Genomic DNA, 9,691 nt, shown 5'->3' on the forward strand with positions numbered 1-9,691 from the left:
GTTATATAATATATTACTAAGGTCATAAAAATGGAGTGATATTATAAGGCCCAATTTTGAATACATAGGGAGTGATGAACAATAAACCATCAGTACACGTAATTAGTGATGAAAACATAAACAAATTCCAACAAAATAAACTTTCAAAGTTGGATCAAATGAACAAATTATATGAAGAAAAAATGAACATTAGATTGCAAAAAAAAAAAGTTAATGAGATGAACTTAATGAACAGAAAAACTAAATGCAAGAAACACTGAACAGATAAGAAAACAAACTGCAAAAACAAAAAGAATGAGATGAAAAAAATGGACAAAAAAAGTAAATACAAGAAACACTGAACAAAAAAGAAAACAAACTGCAAAAAAACGAAAAGAATGAGATGAACAAAATGGACAGAAAAGCTAAATGCAAGAAACACCGAACAAAATAGACAAAAAATGAAAAGAATGAAATGAACAAACTAGACATAACCAATAAATATAAGAAACATTGATCAGAAAAGAATGGCAAGAAAGTCCAGAGAATATTATCAAATTTGTGACCCCTTTGGAGAGGAGGAAGAAGTCTGGAGTCAGTGCAACCTCACTCAGACCCGAAACAAAAACCCTCATATTTAAAAGGCAATTTCTTCCTGCACCCAATCAATTGTGATTGGCACCCAACGAATATTCTAAAACCCAATTGTACCTGTGTCATGTTTATTTTGAAAAAGCTTGTAGCGCTGATGCAGATGATGCCCTCAAACCTTCGCGCAACAATGGACGACCTTCGTGTTCCTGACTTCATCTTTGTTCAAGGGGTCATTCCACTCAACACTATGTTGCCGGAGAAATGTCAACCAAGGTGTGAGGATGCGAACGCTCGTGCAAGAGGTGATGTTGGGTGCAAGAATGGTAGAAACGAACTCGGGTGTGTGATTGGGTTCGAAAATCACTAAACCCTAATTTCATTTTCATTAAGAGTAATTCGGTATTTTCACAAATGCAATTGGGTGCAGGTCCAATTTGATTGGGTGTAGGAAGAATCAGCCTTTCCAAAAGAGTAGGTGTTGGTCCTTTATAACCCAACCCAAGCCCAATATATTTAAAAAAACCAGAAAAAGAGTTGAGTCATAAACCTGACCCAAACCATGTCAAAATTAAAAGAACCTACCCTTAAATAAGACTGTTTCTTCCTGCACCTCCATACCTTCTTCTCCCACCTCCATAAATTTTCAAATTTCCAAAAATATCCCTTTACAATATTCCGGATTACATAATCTGGAAATCATTTTTCAAATGTGTAATTAGCTTCTGGATTACATAATCCGGAAGCCATTTTTCAGATTCATGATTACTCTCTGAATTACATAATCCGGAAGTCTTATTTAACTTCCAAATTATGTAATCTGGAAGTCTTTTTTCAAATGAGTTTCTGGATTACATAATCCAGAAACTAATCTATGGGGGTGACACAAGAAGGATAAAAATGTATTTTCAAGTTGTATATGGAGGTGGCAGAAGAGGATATGGAGGTGCAGGAAGAAACAGTCCTTAAATAAACGTAGTTGCATAGCAACCGGTGACACTGCTACCACGGATCTATTCCAGCAGCACTGTTGAGAAGCAGTGCCACCATCTCCATTGCAACACCTGCAATCTGTTTTTTTTTCTTTCGGTTACTTCTTTTATCACTCTCTTCTATCCTTATTTTTCTTCATTGTTCTACTCAATACTCATTCTCTGGAAAACTGAACCCCCTTAATACTCATTCTCTGAAGTTGGAGAGAAAAGAGAAGAATGAATTTGTCTTACGCCTTGTTTTTAGGAGGAGCTGAGGATTAAAAATTTAGAACATTTATCTTTTGTCGTGTCATTATTTGAAATCTTTAGCTTGATGATGTTTTGTTTTAATTTTATTGTTATTTGAATTTTTAGACTTACTATTTATTAATAGGTCGTTTTCATTATTTTTGAACAAGAATAATATTTCTTGTTGTAAAAAGGGGATTATTAGAATGGAAATATCCTGATATCAGTATTTAGGAAAAGTATACCTAGAATCTACACATTCATTCCATCAGATTTTATTTCCTATTTTAAGAGAATGTAATTGTTACAAACAGAGTAGTTGAGAATCTAATTTGCATGATTGTAACTGATAAAATATTTCTTTATTCCCTCTCATTATTCAATTTTTCTGCATTTTTATTATCTACTTATATTTTGAATTTTTTTGTCCAATGATAGATTTCTGCAGAAATTTTGGGTTACCGATATTTTCTTTTAGCCGATACTTATTTTGTCACAAATGATCAAACACTGAGTTTGTTTACCAAATTATTAAGAGGTTTTTTTGATAGGTTTTCTTTGTTACAAGTTTGACACATACGAATTGCATTCATGTAGTTGAAGAAGAGTATATGCTAAGTAAGGCTTGTGTTTTTTGTTTTTGTCTTATACATTCTGTGTATCATGAAAAGATAGTTAGTAGGAAAATTGTTTGTGTTTATAATTATGTTCATTATATTAGTATTTTGTCTGTGGTATACTTGAGACACCATTTAAAGTTTATACTTTTGTTTTCTAATTTTGTGATTGTAATGGTTGCTTTTTTTTTTTTTGTGTATGCTAAATATTGTTTTGATTGGGAAGTGTTTTCTCTTGTATTTCGGTGTTCTTTTCCTGAATTTTTGCCTTGCTTTAATTCTGCTATTTAATGCAAACTTAATTGTGTGGCAGGTATCGTTATATCTTGACAAGTTCTCCTGTGTATGTCAATCACTTCTTCATGAATGCAAACTTACCTTTTTACAAATAATATGTGATCAAGATCTTTTCGCCGCGCCGAGGTTCGCCTCCGCCAACAGCCTTGACGGCACCTTCACCACGCCGAGATTCACCACCCTTTTCATTGATTCATTCTCATACGAATAACGCTTCTTCCGAAGAACCATTGCATAGCTCACGTAAGCACCCATAATAGCCTCTTCATTGCTTTCGGAGCTTTATACCAGCAACTGCACACACAGCATAAAATCCCTTCCTCGAGAATGCTTATTTTACTTCTTAATTTCGTTCGACAACCATAAAGATAGATTCTTTCTTCAATTTTGGGAGAAGGGGTGTTTTGATTTTGTGAAATATCTTTGTATTTCTGATTCTCCTTCATGCCATGAATATATCCCACAAGCAACACTTCCATTAGGTTAGAGGGTCAATGCTTCTACTCCATATGGCATACCCAAGCTCATGACTTTATCATTTTTCACCGCTTTTCGAGCCTTCAATTATCCTACTCTTACTCAGGTACGACATCTCTCTGACAAAGGGTTAATCATAACAACACCTGATTCTTGGTTTGTCAAGATAGTTTCTACCCTCTTTCTGTGCTCTACCACTTTTGATGATGGGTTTTTGAATTATTTCCGTAAGCACTTAACTCCTTTTCATGTCTCAGAGGTTGTTAGAAGGCTTAACAACCCCAACTTGGGTTTCATGTTCTATCAGTTTACAAGAGAAAGGTTGAGTATGGCGCATTCATTTTGGACTTATAATATGCTTTTGAGGTCCCTTTGTCGAGCAAGTCTCCACAGTTCAGCAAAATTGTTATATGATTCCATGAGGTCTGATGGGCAATTGCCTGATTCTGGGCTTTTGGGATTTTTGGTTTCTTCTTTTGCACTGGCTGACAGGTTTGATGTTTCAAAGGAATTGCTTGCTGAAGCTCAGTGCAATGGGATTCAAGTAAAGGTGATTGTTTATAACAACTTTTTGAACATATTGATTAAACACAATAAGTTAGATGATGCCATTTGTTTATTTAGGGAGCTTATGAGAACACACTCTTGTCTAGAAACCTTCACCTTCAACATTTTAATGCGGGGTTTATGCACAGCTGGAGAAGTTGATGAAGCTTTTGGGCTTCTCAGTGATATGAGAAGTTTTGGTTGTTTGCCCGATATAGTTACATATAACACTCTATTACATGGCTTATGTAGAATAGATCTAGTTGATAGAGCATTCGGTTTACTGAAAGAAATTTTTCTAAAATGTGAGTTTGCCCCTAATGTTGTTAGCTATACAACAGTGATATCGGGTTATTGCAGATTGAGTAAGATGAAAGAGGCCTCCTCTCTTTTTGATGAAATGATTAGATCCGGAATCAAGCCTAATGTTTTTACCTTTACTGCTCTCATTGACGGCTTTGTTAAGGCAAGTGACATGGTTTCTGCACTAGGTATGCACAAGAAGATGCTTTTATATGGCTGTCCTCCCAATGTTGTTACTTTAACTTCCTTAATTGATGGCTATTGCCGAATTGGATGGGTGGATCATGGCTTGGACTTATTGCATGAAATGAAAGCACGTCATGTTCCGGCAAATTTGTATACTTTCTCTGTTCTTATCAGTGCTTTGTGCAAGAGCAATAGACTGCAAGAAGCACATAATCTTTTGAGACTATTGAAGCAGAGTGACATTGTTCCACAGTCTTTTGTCTACAATCCTGTCATTGATGGATATTGCAAATCTGGGAACATTGATGAGGCTAATGCACTTGTGGCAGAAATGGAAGAGAAAGGCAAGCCTGATAAGTTGACATTTACCATTCTTATTATTGGGCATTGTATGAAAGGAAGAACACCTGAAGCAATTGGTATCTTCTACAGGATGCTGGAAGCTGGTTGTACTCCAGATGACATCACAATTAGAACGTTGAGTTCCTGTCTTTTGAAGGCTGGGATGCCTAGTGAGGCTTCCCACATTAAGGAAACTATATTTGAGAATCAGAGTACATTACTGAAAAAATCTTATCATGAAAGTATAAATTCAGATAAGTCAATTCCTGTTCATTAAGGTAAATGGCAAGGGAAAATGATCGTTTTTTAAAGCAAGTCACTTTCCATCTCCTCCGGCTTGCAGTTTTTCGAAATGAACACATTAGGCAAAGGGCAGTTGTTGGGCTTCAAATACTTGTGAGGGTATATTTTCTTCTGTTTAAACTTGAAGGATGGTTAGTTCCATTGATTTCATATCCTATTAATCAAATTCTTGTTTTTGGTTTCTCCAATTTGTGCAGAGTTCATTTCATTACTTCGTGCAGACGGAAAGATTGAGAGTCATGTTGATTATCACATTATCAGAGCTAATGTTCGATGTGCAAGTGACTCAGATGAGATCTGATGGAAGCCTAGAAGAAAGTGGCGAAGCATGGCGACTTAGGAGGTGTTTAGATGAAATGAAGGATGAAACTAAAAATTCGTTCCTATTGAAGGAGTGTGGATTATCTGAGAATGCTCTTGTGACCATACCAGAAAAAATTACAGAGAACAGATGGTCCTGGTCTGAGGTGAAATATCTCTCTGATAGCCTTCTTTTGGCCCTTGATGGCAGCTTGGAGCATGCGCTATTGGTGAGTTTTAATTATTGATGCATCATTATAGGCTTTAATTGCAGTGAGATCTATTATTCAGAATTGTCATTTATTTTGGTATAACCAATTTGAACTGTGTTTTGTGCTATAATCTGTATTAGAATTACTGAGTCTGCTCTTTCTCTGATATTCATCGAAGATTTTTTTTTTGTAATGGATGATGATGAATATTTAATTAGGGCCAGTTTATTTATGCTTATTTTCCAAAAGAAGTGATCATTTTAAGGTCTAAATTTACGTTTAGTCCTTTATGTTTGGTGTTTTTGCGTTTTGGCACGTGAAGTTTTAAAAGTCTCAATCTGGTACTTTATTTTTTTGGAAGGTTGCTTTTGGTCCTTTTTAACAAAAACATTATATAGGTTTACTGAGTTGACTCACATGTCCAACCTATTTAACAATTAATTGGAAATGACCGTGATGAACCTATTAAAGAACATGAAGTACCGTAATGAACCTTGCAACAAATTTAAGGTACTTAGTTGAGACGGTTAAAACTCAGTTCATAGACATGTCAGCCAACTACATACGAGATTGAAACTTTTAAAACTTAACATACTGAAACGTAAAATCACCATTAAGGACTAAAAGTAATATTTAGCATTAGTTTATTAAAGTAAGCAGATTTCTACTTTTTTATGTGTATATCTAATTTGCTTATTTTAAAACTATGCAGTTTTTTTGTTATTTTAATAAGCAAGTTCTATATGCTTCTCAAATAAGTGACTTTTCTTAAATTGATTATTTTTAATGCACTTATTTTAAGTTTTGTTGAAGATTCCGTATCGACTAGGAATAAGGTCAAATTATAAAAGTAAGATACAATTCTCACTTTGCAAGCTGATGTTGCAATCCTTACCTTACCTACCGGTTTTGTAAGGTGAGGTTTGTCCCCAGTCCCCACTTATATACTCTAAATTGACTTTATCACTAGTCAATGTGGGATCTCATCAACTAGGAATGAAGGCAATCCTCATCTTCTTACTTGGTTTTGTAAGATGAGGTTTGTCTCCACTTATATACTATAAATTAACCTTATCTCTAGTCGATATAGGATCTCTAACAAGTTTAAACAAATTGACCTTTAGTGTTAGGTCTTTTCTTCTACAAAAGTCAATTTATCTCACCATGTAAGCATTTTAAATGTAAAAGGATCCTGTTCTTCATTGAATGTCCAAACTTAGTTTTTCGTATATATGAATAAATGTGAGATTTATGAATATAAAGCCATTACTTATGCCTTTACCTGACTTTTGAGAGAGATAGTCATGACATGGTATTAAAGCCCATGGTGCTTTGAAAATTCTAATTAAAATTAAAGACAAGGTAGCTGGGCTTGTGCATTATCCATTTCTAGCTTAAAGGATTCTTGTAGGAGACATCCGGTTAGAGATATTATAGAAGTATAAACCATTCATATAGGTGTAAGATTTTCAGGGGATGGTTCGTGGTTGTGATATGTACTAATTAAGGGAAAATACCAGAGAGCCTAAGAATCTTCCAAAATAAATAAAATAGGTTGAAATAAACTAACAAAATTAAGTCCCCATTGAAAATAAGCAAACACATCTGCAGGAGAAAACAGAAAAAGGAGTCACCCTCTGAGAAAGCAGGCCACAAAAACCTGTTTTGTTAACTTATAGTTACCGAGTTTGTATCAGGATTGTTTGTCATGGACAAATAATTTGTCTAAAATGTCTGTTTCAGGCCCCCATGATGACTATGGATAGATATGCCGCTGCTGAAAGCTTCTATAAATTGGCCATGGCATTTGCCCCAGTCCCTGATCTTCACATAATGTGGTTGCTTCATCTATGTGATGCACATCAGGAAATGCAATCTTGGGCAGAAGCTGCTCAGTGCGCTGTCGCAGTTGCTGGTGTTGTAATGCAGGTAAAGGCATTAATTTATATACACATGAATTGTACAACTTATTTCCTGAAAATGCATAAATTATTGTGATGGACATATGTAACACTCGGAAATTATTACTGTCAACATTATCTATAAATATTGATGTATTTTACTGAGGATTTTCAATTATTGATTCTTGGATGTTTTATTTATTGCGTAAAATGTGACCAGACCAGTTATGCTTTGAATTATCATGCTTGTTCTTCCTATCTAAAGACAAATTAAGTTGCAATTTGCTCGTGTCCTTGAACCAATGTTTACTTTGTTTATAGATAGGCTGCCCCCTTCTAGCTGATTTTTTTCCCATTTTAGAACATTCGTTTTCTTCATGTTTTGTACTCGATTTTTTCAATGCTTTTATCAGACAATTAAAGCCTAGGTAATAGTGCTAAATAACCTAATACTTATATTTATACTTTGTTAATTATCTACAGTTATAAGATTATTAATTATTTTAGCATTGCGAAATATAAATTTAAGGAAACCAAATTGTAGTGCTCATTCTTTTGACTTTTAAAAATACTATTGATATATTTATATTTTAACTAATGTCATGGTCATCCTTTCCAGTTTAGCTACGATTATCATTTTTACTTTATGCCATGAGAGGAGGAGGGCTAGCGTAGAGCGGAAAAGTTTCCTCTGGTTTATATGGTAATACTATTTTTCTTACACCATAATTAAATTTTAATGCAGGCCCTTATTGCCAGAAATGATGGTGTATGGAGCAAAGACCATGTTGCTGCTCTACGGAAGATTTGTCCTATGGTCAGCAATGAGATCACCTCTGAAGTTGAGGGATATGGGGCTTCGAAATTGACTGTTGACTCTGCTGTGAAATACTTGCAGCTTGCTAATAAGCTCTTCTCACAAGCTGAGCTTTTTCATTTCTGTGGAAGCATTCTTGAACTTGTAATCCCAGTTTACAAAAGTAGGAGGGCTTATGGACAGCTGGCTAAATGTCACACGTTACTTACCAATATCTATGAATCAATTCTTGAACAAGAATCTAGTCCAATTCCTTTTACAGATGCAACATACTACAGGGTTGGATTTTATGGTGATAGGTTTGGGAAACTTGATAAAAAGGAGTATGTATATCGTCTAGGTGACATAATGGAAAAACTTAGTCACATATACGAGTCTAGAATGGATGGTAATCACACTTTGCATATTATTCCGGATTCTAGACAAGTGAAGGCAGAGGAGTTACAACCTGGTGTCTTTTACCTTCAGATTACTGCTGCTGATCCAGTCATGGAAGATGAAGATTTGGGAAGTAGGAGAGAAAGAATTTTCTCTCTCTCTACTGGGAAGTGTTCGAGCCCGGGTATTTGACCGATTCTTGTTTGACACCCCATTTACCAAAAATGGAAAGAATCAAGGTGGATTGGAAGATCAATGGAAGAGACGCACTGTTCTTCAGACTGAGGGTTCCTTTCCAGCTTTAGTAAATAGACTATTGGTAATCAAATCCGAGACCCTCGAATTCTCTCCTGTAGAAAATGCATGGATATTTTTAAAAGACCCCAAATTATCACATTTTTCTGAGACGTCAGAGCAAATGCCTATATATGCAAAATTTACGAATGAGCCATTTTATAAGAAGAGAAGACTCGTTCAGAGGGCACAATTGAATTGGAAGTATGATGTAATACAATCATCAAAAAAATCTTTCTCTCTTAAGTTTAAGCATCCCGAGAGCTTCATAATTACCATCACCTTAGGAAGATTATCAATGGGTAAAACTTCACTCAATTTAGGGACAAATACTAAGTTGATGTTGTTGTTTTTTGTCTCAAGAATAGGGGAAGTGAAAGTTAAACTCATGCACATGACCCTTCAACTGGTGGACAAATTGCTAAAGTTTTCCCAAAGGGTAGTAGAAAACATGTTGATAAAATTTATTTTCCTTACAGATTTTGTCATCGTGAACATAGAAGAAGACTCAAAAGTATCCATTATTTTGGGGAGACCTTTTATAACAAATGCATGAACCATTGTTGAGGATGATAAGTTTAAATTAAGGTTACATAATGAAGATGTATTTGATTTTTTTTAGACCATGAGACATCCAAAAGACAAGGAAAGTACTTCAAAGTAGACATGACATGATAGTGGGATATTAAATTTTGTTCATAATAAGTTTTGACCCCTTAAGATGGCCTTAATGTACGAGTTTAATGCAATCACTAAGTTGGAGGAACAACAAATTATTGAGTGCATTCAAAATCTTTATAATTGCAAAGAAATCTCAAATCACTAAAAAAATATTGAAGAGCTCGCAATATAAAAGGTTGTTGAAGAGAAAAAGTTTGAGATAAAAACTCTTTCATTGCATCTCAAATATGTCTTCCGTGAGGGA

The 9,691-nt window shown here is 34.9% G+C and overlaps 1 protein-coding gene across 6 annotated transcripts; it reads left to right on the top strand.

Annotated features, from left to right (window-relative positions):
- Positions 1 to 2,714: 2,714 nt before the first annotated feature.
- Positions 2,715 to 8,959, top strand: LOC137820984 (guanine nucleotide exchange factor SPIKE 1). Of its 6 annotated transcripts, XM_068625361.2 has the most exons (6): positions 2,761 to 3,290; positions 3,442 to 3,734; positions 4,091 to 4,963; positions 5,062 to 5,394; positions 7,120 to 7,305; positions 8,023 to 8,959. In XM_068625361.2, exons 3-6 carry the CDS (start codon positions 4,844 to 4,846, stop codon positions 8,662 to 8,664), a joined length of 1,281 nt encoding a protein of 426 aa, XP_068481462.1. In that variant the 5' UTR covers positions 2,761 to 3,290; positions 3,442 to 3,734; positions 4,091 to 4,843; the 3' UTR covers positions 8,665 to 8,959. The 6 variants fall into 6 exon arrangements, 3 of the variants coding, with proteins under 3 accessions (XP_068481460.1, XP_068481462.1, XP_068481459.1); XM_068625359.2 differs by having other exon boundaries at positions 2,726 to 3,734; positions 4,222 to 4,963; XM_068625358.2 differs by having other exon boundaries at positions 3,442 to 4,963.
- The last annotated feature ends 732 nt before the right edge of the window (positions 8,960 to 9,691 follow it).

Source organism: Phaseolus vulgaris, chromosome 9 (assembly GCF_051622355.1).
Source record: "Phaseolus vulgaris cultivar YP4 chromosome 9, ASM5162235v1, whole genome shotgun sequence".
Classification (NCBI taxonomy): Eukaryota; Viridiplantae; Streptophyta; class Magnoliopsida; order Fabales; family Fabaceae; genus Phaseolus; species Phaseolus vulgaris.

Excerpts from the sequence above, each read along its gene's own strand:
- LOC137820984 (XM_068625359.2), top strand. The coding sequence starts at position 4,844 with ATGGCAAGGGAAAATGATCGTTTTTTAAAGCAAGTCACTTTCCATCTC. Across the intron at positions 4,964-5,061 it reads GGCTTCAAATACTTGTGAGG|AGTTCATTTCATTACTTCGT; the intron begins GTATATTTTCTT and ends CAATTTGTGCAG. Across the intron at positions 7,306-8,022 it reads TTGCTGGTGTTGTAATGCAG|GCCCTTATTGCCAGAAATGA; the intron begins GTAAAGGCATTA and ends ATTTTAATGCAG.